The following is a 21,865-nucleotide window of genomic DNA, read 5'->3' on the forward strand; positions in this document are numbered from 1 at the left end:
TCCACACAGTCCTCTATCACTCAGCCAGATCTTGTTGCCAGAATGAGATTATTATGTTATTTGAAAAATGTAGTTTGGATTTAATGCTTAACGGTTACACATTACTAAAAGACAAACTACTGTAGATATGACATCCAACAATTTTCTAAACCGCTTTATCCTGTTCAGGGTCACAAGGGGTTGAGGCTTATTTCAGATCACACATCAGATGAGAGGCAGAGTGCACCTGGACAGGTTGGCAGTCTATCACAGTTTGTCACATCACATTGTGTTTTCCAGTAGCATTTCACTTATCCCGTAAACTAAACTGGTGTTTCCTGTACTTCTCTGCTATTATTCAAAGATGCACTGATAAAACAAGAATCTCATGAAATGTCGGTGACATTATTAGACACATCTCTTGCACTAAGCTGCCAGTAACTGACCTTACCCGCTGACTGACGTGACCCCTCGGTAAATCCCACCATGCTGCTACACCCTGTAATGTCAGGTGAATAAAATCCCAACTTTCTACTTTATAGTCCTCAGAATGAAATATTTCAGCCTGCGTTTTGTTTTGCCACTGATGTGAAATGTGCAAACAAACAACACAGGAGCTGGCTCAGAGCTGTGAGCATATGTACAGCATCAGGTAACACAGTACAGGGTTTAATTACATCCGTGGTAGAGATGGCCCAGACTGAACTTGTCCCTGCACACGCTGCCAGATGTCTAGTTCACATGACAATAATTGTGATCCCCTCCTCTCTCTCACACACACACGCACACACACATATGCCATTGTCTTCAGTATTAATGTGAGCTGGACCTTTCCCTCTTGACATGACTTGATTCATGTGGGGATGAGGCACAGATACTGAATAGTTGATGAGCTGGGAGAAAAAGAAAAGAAGTGGAGGGTTGGGTGGGGGCAGAAATAGAGAGAGGCTGACAGAGAGGGAGGGAGGGAGGGAGGGAGGGAGGAAACAGAAAGGCGGGTATCCACTCGCCTTGCTCCACAAAGCTTCAATAAGCCCTGAGGTTGGGAGCCTTGATGGAAAATTACCTTGTGACCAAGAGGGGAGGTCAGGACTGGTAGAGTCAGAACTCAGTCGTCCTGAGGAGAGGAAGCAGCAGCAGCAGCTGAGGGAGGATGGCCTGTGTATTCAGCTGTTCAGAGGGGACCAAGGTTGGACCATGGAGAAACTAAAAGGTCCCGCTGTGGGATGCACTATGGCCACCTGTGGATGGAGAGCCCTGCTTCTCCCGCAGCTGAACAGACAGTCGTTGTACGTGTACGGCAGCGAGGTGGCCGTGGAGCAGGAGTGCATCCGACAGCTGGAGAGCGGAGTCTTTGTCATTCACCCTTTCAGCCTCATGAGGTATTTAACATATCTGATAGATTCAGGCCAGTCCTCTACTGAGACACTACCCCCACTTTTAGTGTGAATGTGTCTTTTCATCTATATCATTTTTATCCATTTTAGAGCTGATATCATTAGTCCGTTACCAGATTTAGATTTTTTGACAGTTTTTTTGAATTTTGACAGTTAAACAAAAAATGCCAAACAGTTTCTAATTCCAGCTTCTCAGTTTCTGAGCATTTTAAGTGTTTAAGGAAAACAAGAAACCTAATGGCATCACCTGTGGTGTTAGGAAACTGTTAGGTTTCTGATATTTTCTTGAGAAAATAATCAGCAGATTAATCAATAATGAAAATAATCATTAGTCTGCTCTGTATTTTTGCATTACTAATTAGAATTAAATATTAAGTCATCAACACAACAGAAGTGACTACAAAAACAGAAAAATAGATGCAGTGTAAATGGTGTAAAATTAAAAGAAAAAGTAAACATCCAAGCAAAACAAGTCACCTAAAAGCGCAACTAAAGTTGGAACATCAGCAAAGGAGAATTCAAATGTCTACTACTCTTGAAATTCCAGTTTCTGTGAGGTGAATTCAGAGGATATAATGGAGGATTAGAAGTGGGGGGGTGGGCAGAGGGATCAAATGGCTTCTTTAAGAACTTGCTTTCGCAGATGGCTGGTTTTGCATTATCCGTGCAGCATTGTTTTTAATAGTCCATAAGGCGATCAGATGGAGTGAAAACCGAGAGCGAATGAAATAATTAGGATCAGAGAGCAGAGTTATTTGAGCCTGGCAATTGAATCCTGTGCAGTTATAGTATCAGAGAAAATCAGCTTGCCTGACAGTCATGACTGCACCATGACTGTCTAATGAGTCCTTCTGATAATGGAACTGAGACTTTCCGCTACAAACGTACATGGAAAAACAAGATCCGAGGGTTACTCAAAAGACACACGTGCTCACATATGTTTTTGTGATGTTGTTCCCACAGGAGTTACTACATCATGTGCATGATGGCCATCACATTTCTGAACCTGATTGGGATTCCCATGGAGATAGCTTTTCTGGATGGAAACAGTGGGCTGGCATGGGAAGGATTTAACGTGTTTTCAGACACGCTGTTCCTGATAGACGTGGCTCTGAATTTCCGGATGGGCATCATAGCAGAGGACGGCGAGGTGAGAGTGGCTGCACTCTATTTTCAGACACAATCTGGAAGACTATAATCCTTACGCAGACAAGCACATGCAATCCATCTCTGCCCCATCTGTAATCTACTCAATACACGAAAGGCTAGATTAACAAACCCCCCCCCCCCCCCGTCTTCTGGACATGGGTGAAATTGGCACCTGCTGTTTGATTTTATAACGGGGATTATTGTATTGGATGAATGAGAAGTAGAGCATTTCCAATATAAGTATTATGCAGACTATATCCTGTTTGTTTTCATCTGCTCTTGCTTTGTGACTTCTGTTTTGCCAATCACAAATGGCCCATCTGTGATGTTTACTCTGGACTGCACAAGCATCTGGTTTTGCCAGATTTATTCTCAGTCGGTCTCTGCCCGTTTGAAATATTCATGCGTGTGCTTCGGCAACAGTTCAACGACTGTGTCAAAGTAATTCAGATTTTCTTTGAGTCCACTGCTAATTTCATCTGACATCACTGTCTGCCTTAATTTTGGACAAACTCCCAAAATATTGTTTCTGTTCAAGTGTTAAATTATGCATCTGATCGTGGCACGTGCTGCACACGGCGTCTTCATCCATCTGCTCGATCTGCTGCTCTGCTCTCTTTCTCAGGAAGCTATTCTGGATATCAAGCGGATCCGAGTCAGTTACCTGAGGACATGGTTCATACCGGACGTTATAGCTGCTTTCCCAATCGGATACATTCTGCTGTTTGCGGTAATAATGAAAAGAGTGTTGAAGCATCAAAAAGCCAACAGAGTTCTGCAGTATTTGTCTGTTCACAAAACAATCACACACTTAAGTTTACATAGTTTGTTCATAGTTTATAATTAAAAGCGTATGCATCACTCAGACCGGTCAGAAAGTTCTTTACAAACCATAATGAATTAAGAAAAGGAAATAAAATCATGGGTTCAAAAACTTAAGACAATGATAATATGAATAAATATAAAAGAATAAAATTAAACCAGAAAAATACCTGAAAGGAAAGTAAATACAGATTTTTAATTTTGCTGTTCCAGGATTTACAATACCACAGTGAGGACAACCCCTCGAAGACCAACAAGATGATGAGGATCCTGATGTTTGTGCGGATCCTCAGCTTGATCCGACTTGCTCGAGTGTCCAGACTCGTCAGGTTCTTCAACGAGGTGGAGAAAGTGAGTTCAAACGGCAGACAGCCTTCAAAGCTCACCTCTGAAACTCAATCAGCCTTTCTCCTGTCTGCAGATACTTTACCACGCCGGGCTCCGATGACAAATCTGACTTTGATCACTTACAATGTCATTTGTAAAATGAGAGTTGACGCATAGCTCATCCATCAGCGGTTTACTTGTATATATATATATTTTTTTTTTTTTTGACTTTAGCTTTTTTCTACTTACCCAAATTTTAGTGCTCAAACAACAGAGGCCTGGAGAAACGTAAAAAGATGGGAGACCCCAAATTTGCTTCGTTAATGTTCATGGTCATCTCATAATGAAACACAATATATCGAGGCTCTCGTGACATTGCATAATGCACGCTGTCTGGAATTTGTGCGTAACTCTGAGCCTTTAATCGGCTATGAGTGGCTGAAATGAATAGTGTCTGGTGCATGTTTCTGTGTAGCAGAGGTTACTGCACCCTGTCTCTCTTTGGAAATTGAAATAAATGCTTTATATCCTCACTGATCTATTAATTTCACACAAATAAATCTGTTTACTTCCTTAATCCTCCTCATTCCTCTGGGGACAGTGAGGCCACAGTGAGCTCCCTCCATCGTTCCCTATCCTTGGCAACACGTTGAGCCTCGTACATTAGGATGGACTGAGTTTTAGCGTTGTTGGTGTTGTGACTTGTTTGCTTGGCAAATGTGTCAAGCTTCTCTGTCTTTTCTTGTGTGTTGTGGTAGATTTGTTTGGTGACTTCAATTTAATTAGCTGGTAGATTGGGTTAAATCATAAGTATTGTAGTAAGTAAGTATAGTAAGTATAAACTTGTTTCCAGCCTGTCTGGTCATCTGACTGCTCATGTTTCTTGTCCCTTTGGACTTTGTTGTAGTGATATCGTCATGTTCCCAGATCAGCATACTAAACCCAGTATGCTGCTGTAATATTGCACATACCGGAGCCACCTAAGCTACAGTGATGATCTGCAGTGTGCACGATTTGCTCACCAAGTCCCATGAAGTCACATATTTTAATGCCATCGCTCCCTGACAGGTATCAAATGCAAACCTGGAGGTGGTCCGCCTGTTCTTCCGCATCTTGTCTTTGTTCATGATGATTTTCCTGCTGTGTCACTGGAACGGCTGCATCCAGTACTTTGTCCCCATGCTGGAGGAGTTCCCCTCTGATTGCTGGGTCCGGAAAGAAAACCTGATGGTAAAAACTCATTTCACTAAACTTTCTGTAGACGAATAGAGTGCGAATGATGGTGGTTGTTGTTGTGGTGTTAAATATTTCTCGGCATTATAACTACAACATGTCAGATTGACCTTCCTCCCTCTCTCCATTCTTCTGTTCTGTGGCAGCAGAAACAATCTGACTTTAATATTAATTTTTCTTATGTGCATCACAAATCCATAATAATTTGTTAATCATTTCTGCAGTTATTCTAGTTGATATCTTGATAACCAGCTTTGAAACACCATTTATCCAGTACGGCTGATGTTCCAGGCCCCAGATCTACAAAAGGTATCGCTAACAATTAAAGTATTTCCTCCAGAATGCCACGGTGATCGTGAAGTATTCGTGGGGAGTTTTTCGGGCCCTCTCTCAGATGATCGCTCTGTCTTATGGCTCCATGGATGCTCCAACAAGTGAGAATCATTGGTTTTCTTTAAGTGCAGCTGTATCACATTCTCTCTCAGACCTATATACATAATACACCAAGCAATACACTAAATGAGCACGTGCCGCTATCATGCTACCCCAGATTATGTTGAAATGTGGATCGTCATGGTCAGCATGGTGTCTGGCTGTCTGATGTACACCGTCCTCGTGGCCAACGCTACAGCCATGATCGCCAACATCGACCCGGCGGCCAAGGAGTACAAGAGCAAGGTCCTCATGGGTGACAATTACTATCCTTCATCAGCATATACAGATCATTATATTATATTGTATTGTATTGTATTGTATTGTATTGTATTGTATTGTATTGTATTATATTAAAGATTCTGTGTAAATGATATCGCAAAAATTTGATATTCACAAAATATTTTACACGTACTATTGCAATAATTAAATTGATTTGGAGTGGAGAGTTAAAATGTATTGATTTATCACATACTTTTTAAAATAATTTAATAGTGTAGTCATTAAGTTCATTTATTAAGTTCATTATAGTTTTCATGTGATATTTCTCTATTATTAGTTTATATATTTTAATATTTGTTTTTACCGACATAGTCATTTATCTTAGAGTCCTCGGTAGGATAGGAGTAGCCAGTGGGAAAACAAATGCTAACTGTGATATGCAGTTATTCTAAATTGGGTTCTGTAAAGCTGTGTGTCGAAACACTGTCACTCTCCACAGATGAGCCGTTTGGAGCACTACATGGCCTTCATGAAGCTCCCGCCTGAACTGCAGCTTCGCATCAACAACTACTACCAGGCTCGCTACGGAGGGAAGTGGTTTGATGAAAAGGACGTCATAGACACAGTGTCCTCAGCACTTAAAGAGGTACAGTTTTCAACTAAAAAGACTGACTGGTTTGAGTGATACCTATATGAGGTGAAGTAAATATGGTTGTACATTATTCATAAATTTTTTAATGCCATACTTGGGTCTGCCTGATTGTTAGTTAGTTCCTACTGCTTCTTTATTGTGAATTAAACATGTTTTATAATCATTTCTATTTACTTTTTAGCAAATCCTGACGGTGATGTGCAGCCGGCTGCTGAGAAAAGTGCCGATGTTTCATAACAGAGACGAAAATTTCATCAGTGCTATCCTCCCCAAACTGGACTACGAGGTCTTCCAGGAGGGAGACGCCATCATCCGACAGAACGTCCCGGGCAACCGCATGTTTTTCATCGACCACGGTCAGGTCCTCATGGAGACTGATTCCTACGAGAGGGAACTGTGTGATGGAGACTTCTTTGGAGGTGGGTTGGATTTAGTCTGATTTTTGAATGTGTTTCACAAAGCTTCCAGCTAGATGAACTGGAAATCACATTGAGTACAGTACATATTAAGTACAGCACAATGCGGTTTGTTATATAATGAACATAATGAATGAACAGAAACAAGAAGTGCTACAAGCTAATTGGTGTTTCTACTGCTACGTTATGCATTAGGTGCAATTTGATCAGGTGGTGTGACAGTATGACTGTGTTGTTTCAAATACATTTACATAGGTTAATATAGGTTAATATTCTTAGGTTAGTATAAATGTGAATTTGGCATTTGCTCAATCATCACCATGGTGTTTGATTTCAGGGTTCAGTCTCATAATCTTAAAGTCTTAGTTCACTTGAACTAAAGAAAGCTGTGCTGTATATATAGTTTGTTTTATTTTCTTAGGTTTTCAGATATCTCTCTCTGAGGTATCTGCAGCAGCAACATGTCATTTTAGAGACAGTGTCCATAATAATGCACAGAATATATTGTCAGTTTTTATGGGATCACTTTTTTGGTGGCAAGTAGTTCCAGTAAAGCTGTTCTAAAGCCCTGCAACATTATAGTAGAAATTAATAATCCAGACTGTAAACAGTTATTTCATTATGCCAAACTCCATTTCAAAATCTGTCGATTTTGTTTCTCGTAAAAACAGTCACCCGTCACGCTCTGGATAATCCACAGACCCCACTGTGAACAGTTTTCACTGGAACTACTCTCTACCAGAGAAACAGCCCCTATGAAAACAGCTGACAGCTTGTTCTGTGGATTATCTACAATAACAGGGATCATGTTTCTAGGAAAAGATATTGCTGTTTTTTTAAGGTACTGGGAGCTCCACAAACAAAACACTCCTCTCCATTGCAATGGGAAAAAAAATCTCTATAAAACGTTGCATAACTTATACAAATAAAAATATATATTATGAATGAATATTAATTTACACAGTTTGTGTATATAAGCACAGTTTTTTTTCTACAAGAGGCTGGAACAGAGACAGGAAAAATAAAGCTTAAGCAACTGCCCTGTGGACATTTAGTTAATTAGTTCACATCAATTTATTTTGATTTACTGATAAAAATATGTTTTATTTAGGTTTTACTCACGTTTAGTGTGATTTTGAAAGTTCTGACAGATATACATTGACAAACTGGACATTTCTGCAAGCTTATATTTTCTTGCATAGATGAGCAAGAAGCCGTTTTTTTTTCTTTTTCTTTAAATCACTGTCCAACCAAAGTGAATAAATCTCTCTTTTTCCAATTTGGGGGATTTGTTTAATTCTCAGGCTTTAAGTGGGAGCGGGACCTAATCTTTTTGGCAGTGAACCTCAGCAGTGTTTAGAGCTAAGCAGGCTTCCCGAAACATCTCAGCTAAGTCTGGTTATTTAATTTAGGATTAATTGTCAGAGCTCATCCCCGTCATTAGGGTTTACTCGCTCATTAACCACGCTCTTGTGGTTCCCTCTGTGTGTACAACAGAGACGTGCGTGCTGACCAAAGGCAAACATCTGGCCACAGTGAAGGCGCTGACCGACTGCCAGTGCTTCTCTCTGTCCTATGACGACTTTCAGGAGGCGCTGAAGGGCTTCCCAGATGTCAAGAAGGACTTAGAAAAAATGGTTCAGCTCAACTCTGATGGTGGACTCGTGTAAGACCAAAAACAGTACTTGGACTTGTATGAAAAGGACGGGAGCCACGGAAATTTCCAGGACAATTTATTTTGTAATACGATGGACAGTAAGACTGTGGCTGATTCCTCACATGGACACGAGTCGGACACTGACGAGATGGACCGTTTTAGAGCACTGACTCTGACTGGGAATTATTCTGCCCTCTGATCCATCAGTTATCAGCAATAAACAATGACCTCAACAGTAAAGACGGGTCACACATTTGATCCTTGATGCTTTTTTTTTTTTTTTAAATGATGTTGCGATTTAGCATTGATGTTTGAAAAGTCAATGCACGTCTTAGGAACAAAACAAGAAAGATTCACCAAGCGTTAAAGGGACATTCTGGTTTCATACCATATCTTGTTTCTGTTGTTTTGGAGATGATTCCTATCAATAAAAACAACATTGTACTCACCAACTTAATCGCTGGGATCTGGGAACACTTCAACATTGCCGAAACACAAGCAGTCATACAATCATGCCATGTTCGCTAAACCGAACTCAGGTTCAGCTTTGATCTTTAATTTTACCTTCAAATAAACTTGGCTAAACTTGTAAACATCACTTGTCTGATTGTCTGACTCCTCGTGTTGCTTTAAAGGAAGCTAAAAACTCATGTATGGCATCTTTCCTTTTCTCTAAAATGACATTTATTTTGAAGTAATATTACACAAGACAAGTTAGTGCCAGTGTGAAAGCAACAAAAATAAAGCAGATACTGTAAAACGATAAAGAAACATCTGTGTGAGAACAGCAGCCCATTTCCTTCCCGTTTGCCTTTCATCCAAACACGCACACGGTGCCCGAGGCCAGCCGGTGTTTATACTCGTAGAGGTAGTAGGAGGCTGGAGGGAAGTTGCACTTCATCTCCATCCTGCCCGGCACCACGTGGATGGCCACACCAGATCCCAGCCCCTCCTGCAGCTTCTTCAGCATGCGTGATGCCAGGTAGCGCCGTGCCCTGCCCGGATCCTCCTCGATGGAAGCATACACCTCAGGGGGCGGGTTGGGGATCTTCCACTCTAGGTCCACGATGAGCTGGTGGATGCGGCTCTTGTCCAGCGAGGTGGGTGTGTCACGGTAGCACGCCACCACATGGGGGATTGGAGCTTCAGATGCCACAGAGAGGAAATTGTTGGACTGCTGTTCAGTCGGCTCGCCTTCCTTTTGTTCCTTCGTCTCCTCGTCTTTCTCGTCCTCCAAGGGTCCTATGGCAGGGTGGAGCATCACCGCCCAGCGTAGCCAATCGTAGTTCTTCTCCAGGGTCTTCAGGATGCCCGACGCCGCCTCCTCAGGAGGCGCGCGGTTCTGCACGGCTTCTAGGAGCTGTTGCCGAATGTCCCCTTCTGCCTGCTCCAGGAAGTATCCTAGGCAGCGGCTACCTGTGCTCTTCATCTTCCTGTAGAGTGCACCCATGCGGTCGGACCAGGTCTTCATCAGCAGAGCCTGATCTCTGCCCGTCAGAGAAGCCTGTGTGAAGAGGCACAGCAGACCAGTGCCCAGGACGAAGTTTATCTGTTGAAAGAAAGAGGAGGAAAAGGAGAAGGAATGTGCTTTGAAATAGTTGTTAAAAATCCTGTAATAAGCCTTCTTGACCTAATAATCCAAGAACCTACAGTAGGAACTAACAGCCCTTTTGGAAATGTTGCTGTTTGCCTTTTGGCCACATCTGTACAATAGCTGAAACTGTAAATTAGACCAGTAACAGACTGAGTTGTTAGTGTTTTTTGCACACAACGAGGCAACAACACAACTCTTTTTTATGAGAATGTGTTATGAATAAATTGGTGCTGGGAGGAGGAGGAGGTGCAAAGAAAATGGAAGGCGAAGGGGAAAATCACCAGAAAAGCCAGATTTCGATGTGTTTTTGTGTCGTTATTTTCCTGCACATACATACACACACACACACACACACACACACATACAGAAACAATTAGCAAAATAAAATAACAAATCTCTTTCATGAAGGCTGAATGAAACCAGCAGCATTACTGAGGCTTGTGTGTGATCACTCAGCAACTTTTTACTGTAGCTTGGCCTGTGATAGTTCCTGGGTCATCGGACTCCATTGGTCTGATACTCTGATACCAAACATATCAAGGTAAAAACAGCAGACCGAAACCTGAAATCCAGAAAGTTTGGATTTCAGGATTTGATTGTCACTTCCCATGAGCAGAGAAGTGGCTGTAAACATCTTTAGCAGCTCAGTTAACAAAAATGAAATGTTTTCCTCTGTTGCAGTCACATTTGCTCATTTTTATCATTGACAAAACAGGTTAAAATCTTGCCGAGCTCAGCTTTAATGAGGTGCCTATGACACTGCATTGTCTTTAGCAATACACCAATCCATCTGGGATTTTTGGCGACTACACTGACCTTAAAAGTGTTTCCAGATCTCATTGTTACAGCGGAACAGAGGCCGGTTATAACTGTTTTGGCTCATTCTCCCAAATCGAAGTAACCGCCGGGCCCCGTGAGACCGTCTGAGCTTATCTCTCGCCTCAAAATAAACCTCACAGATGTCACAGGTGTCAGGACACAGAGCCCGTCAGTGTCTTTTGGTGACTTTACAGAGGGTTTCTGATGTGAGAATGAACATATGCATGGTTATTTTAGTTTTGTATTTCTCATCCGATTTAAATTGTTCTTTAGATTTAGTCGGATTTACAAAAAAAAAAAAAAGCAGCAGAGAAAAACCAAGCATGAAAAATGAACTTATCACCTACAACATGTTTATATATGATAAGTTCTTCAAGGTTAAAGAAACAGAACTGTGGTTCCTTTGCTTAACAAGGTCAGGTTCTCCCGTCTGGATTCATGATTTACAGCGGTGACTTTGATCGCTGCAGTCAGCCATAGATGTTTCTGCCCTTGTCCCAGAGCACTGAATGTTCTTACGCCCATTACACAGAATAAAGTTAGGTTTGTCGAATCAAACTGTTCATTGGATAATTTCACTGAGATTCACTTAGACTGCAGTGTGAGGGCGAATTTAGCAATTCTTTGCGCCTCAGTGGAAACTCTGGGCTTTTATCTTACTCAGTGCATTTATGCAAATCAGGTCATAGTGTAAACAAGTCCTTGAAAAGAGCCGTGTACAAACAAATCACTCCTTCAGCATCAATTTCGGGCAGAAACTGCTTCAGCATTAAGTTTAATCCACTGAGGCTGGCTCCGTCACACCCTAAAGCCCCTTGATAAGTGGACTTCTAGGATGAAAACTCTGTCCTTACACCAGGGAAAAAAGAATAAACATACACTTTGTGTAGCCCTTACTCTGCCCTTAAAATGGTCAATAAGGGTACAATTATATTTATAAGAGAACTGCATAATTACTTTTAAATAACAAACAAGCCTGGAACAGTTGCAATGTCTACGGCCCATTTCCTCTCAGAGTGGACACTCATTATGTAGCAGGCGGGTTCTGTGTCTTGCTCGGGGGCACTACAGAATGACAGATGGGTCAATGGGCACACTGATTTTTTTATTTAAAAAAGCAAATGGAGCATCCAGTCTTATTTAGCTTTTTTCTTGTAAGAAATTGGAGTGAGAGCAAAAGAGGGGACTTGTGCTTTTGTGGTGCTCAAACTTGTGACATTTCAGTTATAACACAGTTGTGTAAAGTTGTTGGGTTTTTTTTGCAGTGAGTACAGTATCCAGGCTTTGAATCCCTGTTTTAATTTTAAGTTTAAAGCCTGCTCAGCCATCTCAGCATTCTGTTGTAGCTTCTTTTAGAGGATAAAAAAACAGTTTTTTACACCAGTGTAGGCAAAAGGGAATTTGCCAACTCAGCACACACGAAAGACACAGCTCTGCTGCATTAAATATTCAGTTTATTTTCATACCAAGAAGATAGATGCAGCACGCTTCATCCCCCGCAGGACCTCGATGTTTTTCTGTCACATTTATCTTTTTGGTCTGGAAACTGAATATTTAATCCTGTACAGCTGTTCTCCTCAATGTTTTTATTTTTTCTTATAAACTTGTCCTCTGGGAAATTAAGTATTTTTGCATTATTTTCATGAAATTCCATCTGAAATAGCCTCTTAATTCTGGGATCAGATGTCATTAGGACTACACGCAGATTACAGATCCGCTGCACTTCAGTTCCACTTTAAAAAAGTTTAAAAAGTGCAAATAACCTTTTTCTTTCTGTCATTTTTAATCCTTCCTACATTTGTGTACATGAGGATGTTAGATTGCTGTGTCACCTCGGGCTTCCTCCTGCTGTGGTTAAGCAGGAGAGCGTGCCTCTGTAAAATGACTTGTAAATTAAGAGAAAATTAAACTTTAACGACCCCTGTAGGGAGATGAGTTACACACAGAGACTCCCCACCCCTCCGTCCCCTGCACCTTCACCAACCTTGACACAGAACTCCCTCAGCTCCCAGCGTTTGGGCTTGCGGGTCAGTATGAGCTCCTCCAGCAGGGTGGGCTGGTCGGTCAGCGCCGACACTCCCATCAGGCGGTTGTAGAGCGCCGTCAGCTGCCGCTCCAGACGGTAGTCCTGCACATACTGCAGGAATACCTCCGTCTCCTTCTTGGTGAAGTCTGACTGGGCCCTCACCTGAAACAGGCAGGGATGAGAGTATTTTTCAATCAATCAGTCAATCAATAAATACATACGTATAAACTCCAAATAGCCTACAGTCATGGACAGATGATGAGACAATGGGCCCCTGCTAAAATTAGGTACAAGTGGGTTGATCTGAGTTGACTCAGATGGACTTATGTTGTTTCCTCTCTAGAATATGTCACAGTGACAGTGTTGATGATTGAAAGGGACCCAACGTGTAATACAAGTTTATTTTCTCAGGAAAAGGACAAATGCCAAAGTGTCATGAAAAGACATACACGGATTCTACCAGAATTTAATCCTCCACCCTGCTGTTCCACATTTTTTATTCCAGAGTCACATTTCCTTTAGCATTAAGTTCCATTAACATTTAGAAATGATTAAACAGAAAATAAAAGGGATAAGCCTGTTCATGCTAGATATGGTGGAATTAAACAGATGCTTCAGTCATACATCTGGTCACAGATCTACATTTACATAATACACTTAGTATGATGAAATTGGCAGAGTGCTAAAGGTCGGTGCCACCTTAAGGTCTTTTTATGGTGTTTGTTAAATGACCAAATCTAGTGCTGTGTTTAAATAAGTGACTGTATATAAGCCTCTTCTTCTCTCCAGCACACTGTTCAGCTTTAATTCAATCACTGCTACCAAATCCTTTACCCTGTGTTTTCTGTCCAGCTCAATGGGGAAAGGTAAGAGAGTCGATCTCAGCGCTGTTCAAGGACAGTTTCACCTCAGACGACCACAGCTCAAACTCGCACTGAAGCATCTATGTCTTTTAAACAAGTGGATTTTAAAAACAGAAATTCACATCATCCACCGGGGAGGAATAAAGTCCCTGATATGATGTGTTCCGCTGAGAAAAAGCCTGAAACCCCACCATTCCCATAGTTTCACATCAGAAAAGGTGAAATTTACAAATTTCAAAATACCCAGACAAGTAATTGTCTGTACTCAGTATAACATGTGTGGATCAAATTCAGGGACAGTTTCCTCACCGCTGTGCCCAGCTGATAGTAGACCACTGCCAGGTCGTCCTCCAGGCGGTGGACCTCCGGGTCTTCCAGCAGACCCTGACCCGATGCTCCCAGCTCCTGGTCAATGTGGTCCAGGTTCTTCTTGGCCACCTCGGTCTCCTCCGCTGTGGCACTGCCTCCTAAATAGGAGCAGATGCCCTGAACAAGGACCCTGAACAGCACACATACACACACAAACACACAGTCCATATTCACTTTGAACATGTGATATGAGCAGTGACATGTTATCATAGGGGAAAGAAATGGATCTAAAAAATATTTCATTTGCTTTTTAAACAGGACGTGAAAAACTCACCTCACAGTTTGCATGTAACCCACTGGCTCCAAAACTTTCCCAAACATCGCCATGGCTCCAGAGCTTTGTGCTGACAAATTAGCTTTTGAGAAAGTTAAACAATTACCCTCTCATTCCTAATGACTCATGAAAGAAATGTTAGAGACAAGTGAAATCAGTGTTCATAGTTCTGAAAACCTATTCATCAGACCAAACCTGGAAAAACTGCTGAGCTCTTTTTGTGACTCACCTCAGTCGTTCTGCGTGCAGGACAGGTTTGTATTGACCTTCACAGTTTGTCCAATATTTATACACTCTCCTTAACAAGCAGGATATCTGATAAGAGTTCTACACACCTGCTGTCTCCTTGAACTTGGCAGGATGATTGGAATCAAATAGAGAAATTCTACATGACAGGAGTAATTTATAGCTGGCTTTACTCTTCCAAATGTTAGGAGCATTTAATCTGTGGGGATTTAAGACAAAAAAAAACTGCAGTACCTCATGGTCAGACTTACTGTGCATTTTTATATTTTGACAAAATAAGTACATGAATAATGTTTGATTTGCTATGCTAAAATGCCAACTTATTTGTTGTTGTGTAGTGTAGATACAATTAGTCAATTAATCAGTTAGTAAATTGAGAGAAAATTCATCAATGACTTTTTTGATAACTGATTAATCCCTTCAGTCCTTTTCAAAGAAGAAATGCTTGCTGGTTCAGTTCTGTGACATTCCCACAGTTCTGTCATGGTGCTGTTCATTGTGCAGAGAGGTGGTATGTTCCTCTAAGGTCTAAGTGTGGCACGGCAAATATAAACATTAATTAATCTGACCTCTGCTGAAAAACAGCCCCATCTTCTGGAAAAAAGGGCCTCATCATTTAACCTCATAAAGTGTCCTGACATGTAGAGCCAATGAACACCAACACTGGCATTTAGGAAAAATCTGGAAAATGACTGAGACTGGCATAGTCAACACGATTCTGAGTAAGTGTCCATTTGAATGTACATCCAAATACCCAAATACAAACCATACCGACAACCTCCAAACAAAATGCATTGAAATCTGACTCAAAATACTGCAATTAAATTTATATATTTTCAATAATGAAGCCCTTTCCTATCCTAGAGATCATCTAATTATGATTATTTACACTGGAGTTTGTAAAGTCATTAATAGCTATCACCATCAGATATTTGTAATGAAGAACAATTTTTCTCTGAAATGTTATAAAGTATACTGTGGCATGAAAAGATAACAATCGAGTAAAGTACAAGTACCTCAAATTTTAAGTACAGTATTTGAGTAAATGTGCTTGAACAAGACATTTCAAAATGCTTTGAATAAGGAACAATGGCATTAAGATAAGATATAAAGAAACACAAGACAATATAAAAAGACAGAAATATTATTTAAACTGATTAAAACAAAGTAAAATAGAAGATAAAAACTAAACTAAAATTAAATGTTGAGTGAAATATTTTTTTCCACTCGTTTTTACTCAGTCCTAACTGTCAAGATAGGGGGCGCGATTGATACAATTTGGACGCCGAGTAGAACAAGAAGAAGAAGAAGAAGCTTCCGATTTAAGCCGGAAAAAGCCGAGGCGCCAAAATCGAAAAGTTGTTTCTGTCAGAGAGTAGGTAAACAGACGGCTGGCTCGGCCGTGTACTTGCATCACTTTATAATTGTTTGCATTTTTACGTAACTTAGACTCTTACCCGAAAATGGACACGACGACACGGTTCTTCACCAAGCTGAGAAAGCTGGCGGTGACTCTGGAATCAGAAACTGCCAAGCTCCAGCACTCCTTTGAGAACCGCAACAACGACGGTGACAGCGGTGAGTGACACACCGACAAACAAGCCTGTTGTCCGGCCACTTCAAGGCACGTATACGCCATTTAGCCAACTGCTAAATGCCAATACGAGTTCCCTCTGATTTCAGAAACCACTGCGAAAGCGATGCGAGCATACCACGAACTGAACTGCGAAGTCGGGAGCCTAAAGGTACGGCGTTGTCGTGATGGAGACTGTACACCAAACTTAGTTCATTAATCTCACATTTTAAGGCAGCGTCGTTCTAACGGCAAAGCAGCCACGTAGATCACATGCACAAACTACTACCGTGTTCAGTATGTCAAAGTTACAGTAATAAATACTTGCTTGGGTTCCACCGCTCGTTTTGTGAAGAATATTATCACATACACATACAGTGTAAATCTGTGGATCTGTGAACTTTTGATCTGTCCTCATGCAGGAGCAGATCCAGAACCAGTTGTGTCAGCAGAAAGCACAAAAGAATGAGGTGAGCAGCTTCATTAAAGCCTGCAGAGTGATGGAGCAGAGGGTCACTAAGGACATCCATATTCTGAGGGGACACTGGGAAAAATACGGTTACCAAGCTCCGAGACCAGCCAGTAAGTAACAGAACACAGCATATGGAGTTTAAGTGACCTTGTGGCTTTGAGCCAGACAACACAGGTTTAAACCCAAGTTTAACCTTAAACTACAGCTAAGCGAATGGCACAGCAACAGCCCCATCATGTCTACTGTTCTGGATTCACTAAAGGAGACAAGATGAACTAAAAACGTGTTTTTATTGTGACTTTCTCTGACACAGAAGACAAGGTTCAGGAGTCAGAGGCTGAAGATGAGGTAACAGATAAGAATGAAACTGAGTCAGCAGGAGAAGAGGAGGGAAGCCAGGAGGAGGCTGGAGATAATCCCGACTCATCATCTCCAAAAGTGGGACAGCCGCCTTTCGCTGACGCGCTGCGAACCCCGCAGCTTTCTGACTTCGGTCTGTCAGAGATGCAGCTGAAGAGAGCTTTGGCTGGGGCGGAGTGGTGCGCTGAAGTGCCCCCTATGCCTGAGATGAGCCTCCCTCACCCCTCACTCAACACACCCGCACCACCACCCATGCCCATAACTCCCAAATGCGCCCTGCGGATGGATGATGATGAGCTACAGACACCCCAGATGCATCACTTTGGCATCTCAGAGCACACCATGTGTCTGAACAATGACTTCACTATGGATTTGCTCCGGAAGAACGTTGAAAAGCCGCAAAGGTAGAACATCATTACATAATATGTACAGTATTTGACCTTTATTGACCTCTACTCTGCTAGAGGTCTCTCAAGAGTCTATAGTCACTGCTTATTGCTGCCTCATGAGTGTCTGCTGCTTTAACAGACCACCACAAGACAAACCAGTACCTCCAGTGGACTCTCTGAGGGAGAGTTTGCAGACAAAAGGTATGCAACTGCTTTGAATACAATCTTTAACTTACCTTTACCTCCGTTTTTCCTGCGGAGGGTTATTTTTTCCTTTCCTCTGTTGTATCTCATCCTCTTTTTTTCTTATATTTAGTTTTATCAAAGACCTGGTTTCTGACCAAGCATCCACAGGTTTAACCCTCTCCTCATTTCTTTTCTAACCACCTCGACAGCTTGGACCATATATCATTTGTAATTTTCCAACACTGGCAACAATTTCCTTTTCATTAAAAAAAGATAAGCTTATGGTCTCAAATCTGGAATGAAACAGGATGAAACAACCGTGTTAAGATGCTTTTTAAAAAACTTATACTTAAAGAATTAAACTACATAATACTACTAATAAATTTACAAAAACCATCTCTTTGCATGAAAATAACAGAAAGCACTGAAATGAAGTGTATTGCTGTTGTTTTTATTACCATCAGCAGAGAACTTAGAGTCCCCAGAACCACCTGTGTTTTGCACCCCGGGGTTCAAGATCAAAAAGACAAATGGTCACTGCTCCCCACCTGCGCAAGGCAGTGGTGACCCAGAATCCCCCACTCACCCTGGAATCCTGCCTACCACCCCTGAGGTCCCAGCATTTCAAACCCCATATGTGAATCGACTTGTCAGCACCAAAAAGGTATAAAGAATGACTGTGTGTCTGTGTGGAACATTTAATCAGTGATATTTCCAAAATTTCTCTTGCAACCTGACATCCAAAAATTGGTTTTAGCCAATAGCAGTGTGATGAGAATAAATGTGTTCACAGAGTGCGCAGCAGCCCGAGCCTATCAACATGAATGTTGACGATGACGGCCACACCTTCAAACTTCCAACGCCTACTCATAATGGAGTAACTGGCTCCAAACGCACCTGGGAGTACAATGTGCCAGACATATCCATCATGGGTGTGGAGGACAAGCAGATGCCAGAGATGCCGAACCTGGAGTCTGTTTTGGGAAATTCTCTACAAAGTGTAAGATTAGTAAAACAGCAGTTTGTTCAATATTTGCCTTTTTTCTTTCTTTCGTTTTTTTTTTTACCTGTCTCATGTTGACCTCTTTGCCAGCGAAGAGCAAAAATCCCAAAGAACACACATGAGCATGAAAAGGCGAGCAAGGAGCCCAATGTCAACCATCTGGAGCTGGATGGACCCACCCAGGAGTTCAGCTTGGGGACACCTCGCATCAGGATGGACTACCAAGAGCCCAGCACCCCTGAGATGCCCGACCTCAGCTCTGTTACACAGGACATCTGTAAAGTAAGTTGTGTATTCCCATTAATAGCACATCTGAGAACTGAAGACCATAGCTGTAGTGCTGTCGTAGCTGAATAACTAAAGGCTGACAGTTTTCTGTAATATGCAAAATTCAACCGTCCTGCCATGGTCTTCTTGTGTTCCTTTTTCATTTGTGGTTTCTTTTATTTTCTAGCTCGTGTCTCAGGCTCAGTTGAAAAAGGCCGATGTGGCAGTTGTGCACCCAAATGTGAGGCCAAAGAATGAAAAAAACAGGTAAAGTAAGAAAAGTTAGAAAAGTACTTACAGGCACTTTATAGGGAATCTCTATACTAAAGTAGCAGACCAGATGAGATCAGACTGCTGCTGAGTAGAAGAAACGATATTAGTTAAGAATATTGAGGGATGTAGTATCATTTTACATATATTTTCAATAGAATCTGAAGTTCTGAGGCGGTTAGTTTTGTCTGTCCTGTCTGTTTCTAATTGTGATTGTTTTTTTATTTCCTTCCATCTCCTTGCTTTAATTATTCTGCCCTTATATCATTCAGGCTTGTAGCTAAAGATTTTAATTGTAATGTGTCCTCTGTCCAGTGTTGTGAGTCTGCCTTTGGTGTCAGAGAGTGAGTTCCAGAGTTTACCCAGCTACCTGAGGCAGATGACTCTGTACAACCTCAACCAGGCAGTACACAGCATCAACAAATTCACAGCAGAGTCCCAAGGTCAGTGCCACAGTACACTTGATTGAAAAAGAAATTAAGATATTGTATCCATATCTTATTTACATTGTAGAAAAAACAAACTAACACAAACTAACCATACTAGCTTCCCATGACATCCGTGGTTTGGCCACAATCCCTCCCAAGAAATAACCATGCAAGTAGAATACACAGTATCTGATTCAGTTCATTAATTCAAAAGGGTCAGATAGCAACACATGACTATTTTATCTTAGGAGTTCATTTACACCACAAGGCTGTATTACACGGTATCTGTGATATCACACTGGCCTGTTTAAACTCACAGCTCTCATACGTGTGACCCCAGTTGCAGTAGCAGTCATTAACTGCATCAGCAGGATCAATAAGCTCTCCTATAACCACTGATCATGGAGCCACCTACACCAAGCTACAACCTTTGACCTTGTTTTGCTAACAAGCACTATGTGACCGCAAAAGCTGGATATGCATAGTGTGATGTAATAGGCTGCTTGTAAAGGCTCACATGGCAAGGTTATTTCACCTTGGGAGTTGGTTTACATCAAACATCCACAGCGCAGATGAATGCATGTGGTGTATTGCACTTATTTTTTCCAGATGCTGGATGTCATGTTGAGTATCATCTACGGTACGGTGCAAAGGTTTTAGTCTCTAAAAGTAAAGAGAGGATTCTTTCAAAAATAATTTCATGAGTAGTTTTTATTGATCAATTAACTTCACACACAGAGCAATAAACAATAAAAAACAAATCGGATAAATCACATAAAATATATCATGAAGCCACAGATTTAGCTTAAATTTGTTAGCTTTATCCCAGTGAATGATCATATGAACAAGGAGTAATGGGGAAGCAACACTGGACCCATTAGAAGCACTGTTTGGAGCATCTAATCATCCAGTTGCTGTGCTATGGTGCCCTCTGCAGGAGAAAAGACAGAGCTTCAGATGGAGGAGCTGAGGAGGATTACCAGCGTTGGAACCAAGACCCCCGTATACATCCTCTGTCTAACTGAGCTCAAGAGGCTGCAACATGTTGGAGGAGCCAGGAACACCTCTGTGTACAAACTGAGCACACACTGCTGAAGGTTGTCTGGATACCTTACACATTATCCAATAGGGAATCGAACTCTAGTCTCGTCTAGACTCAAAAACCTACTTGTCCATTTTTTTTTTAATTGCCATTATTCATACATAAATAAAACAAACAACAGAACATACAGCTGCAAAGGGGGGGGTTACAGTTTACAACTAGTAATGTAATTTACAGTAATGTTACTTATTAAAACTCTTATATAATACTATAGTTTATAATGTCAGTTAAAATAATAAATTCTTGATGTCTTTATATCTAAACTTAATCCATTTTTCCCATTTTCTGTTAAACTCGTCTTCTTTCACTCTTAGAGAATAAGTCATTTTCTCCATCACAAGTATTTGCTGAACTAAATCTGACCACTGTCCATGTCTGAGTGTTCTGTACTAAGCCAGCTTCTCATAATGGCCTTCCTAGCAGCTGTGAGTAGAATTTTGACCAAGTAATTATCTTCCTTCAGCACCTCTTTAGTTTTACTTCACAGCTATAAAATGGAACACTTCTCTGAGATTACATATCCTAATACCTCATTCAGCACTGAGTGCACTCTGCCCCAAAATGTCTCTGTCTTTGGGCAACTCCAGAATATATGTACCGGTATATGATTTGCATCTGTATGGCCACAGTGCCTCCAGCATGTTTGTTGCCTTAGGAGTCATTTGCTTCTCATATTAGATGTAATATAGAAACAAATTAGGTTTTCTAATTAAATTTTCTCCATTTATGTGAATTTGTGGATGTCTGTAGTATTGCACACAGACACGCCATTACTTCTTCTGAAATTGTGACATTCAGTTGTCAGTTTTCCCATTTAAGTTTTACATAGAATATAGTTTAAGCCTGACATTCAATTTACCAAGTATGGTACAGTTTAGATGGGCAGAAGGATGACATTGCCACAGACACAAAGCAGCCTTGGTGAAATGAAACGGAAACAAAGAGACGTAAAACCATTAAAGCCACGAATGCAACTACAAAAACTCAAAGAAACTCAAGCGACTGTGTCCTAGGGCTTATTTCATTATCCAACTTCAGTTGTCTAGTTCAGAACATGAGTAACTGCCCTAAACCAAAAGTTCACAGGACAGTTGTCCACATACTTCAGGCCGTGTAGTGTATGTGAAGTTTGGGCTTTAATAATGTGGGAGCATAATGGACATGATCCGAGGTCAACAAACTGTGCTCCAGGACGGTGACATTTTCGACCACCATATTATCACTGATTGTTGTTTAGCTAAAGGTCTTTGAGGAAACCAGGGTGACGTTAGTTATAAGTAGTTATTTATCTAAGCAAAGCCACTTTAACCGCAGTGCAAACGTTTTCTCCAGCGGCGA

The 21,865-nt window shown here is 41.3% G+C and overlaps 2 protein-coding genes across 4 annotated transcripts; both read left to right on the forward strand.

Annotated features, from left to right (window-relative positions):
• Nucleotides 1-1,212: 1,212 nt before the first annotated feature.
• Nucleotides 1,213-8,494, forward strand: hcn5 (hyperpolarization activated cyclic nucleotide-gated potassium channel 5). The gene is made up of 10 exons (XM_041057598.1): nt 1,213-1,361; nt 2,340-2,526; nt 3,151-3,255; nt 3,561-3,698; nt 4,743-4,904; nt 5,248-5,341; nt 5,458-5,585; nt 6,061-6,207; nt 6,395-6,632; nt 8,127-8,494. The coding sequence occupies exons 1-10, from the start codon at nt 1,213-1,215 to the stop codon at nt 8,297-8,299; spliced, it is 1,521 nt and encodes a 506-aa protein (XP_040913532.1). The 3' UTR covers nt 8,300-8,494.
• ska3 (spindle and kinetochore associated complex subunit 3) lies at nt 1,923-21,116 on the forward strand. 3 transcript variants are annotated; one of them, XM_041057456.1, is made up of 13 exons: nt 1,923-1,933; nt 10,894-10,896; nt 15,850-16,055; nt 16,161-16,222; nt 16,473-16,632; nt 16,839-17,286; nt 17,411-17,472; nt 17,922-18,121; nt 18,251-18,457; nt 18,551-18,742; nt 18,915-18,994; nt 19,313-19,440; nt 20,363-21,116. In XM_041057456.1, the coding sequence occupies exons 3-13, from the start codon at nt 15,941-15,943 to the stop codon at nt 20,518-20,520; spliced, it is 1,812 nt and encodes a 603-aa protein (XP_040913390.1). In that variant the 5' UTR covers nt 1,923-1,933; nt 10,894-10,896; nt 15,850-15,940; the 3' UTR covers nt 20,521-21,116. The 3 variants fall into 3 exon arrangements, with proteins under 3 accessions (XP_040913390.1, XP_040913391.1, XP_040913389.1); XM_041057457.1 differs by having other exon boundaries at nt 16,836-17,286; nt 17,925-18,121; nt 20,363-21,115; XM_041057455.1 differs by having other exon boundaries at nt 16,836-17,286; nt 20,363-21,113.
• Nucleotides 21,117-21,865: the final 749 nt, after the last annotated feature.

Source organism: Toxotes jaculatrix, chromosome 15 (assembly GCF_017976425.1).
Source record: "Toxotes jaculatrix isolate fToxJac2 chromosome 15, fToxJac2.pri, whole genome shotgun sequence".
Taxonomy (NCBI): Eukaryota; Metazoa; Chordata; class Actinopteri; family Toxotidae; genus Toxotes; species Toxotes jaculatrix.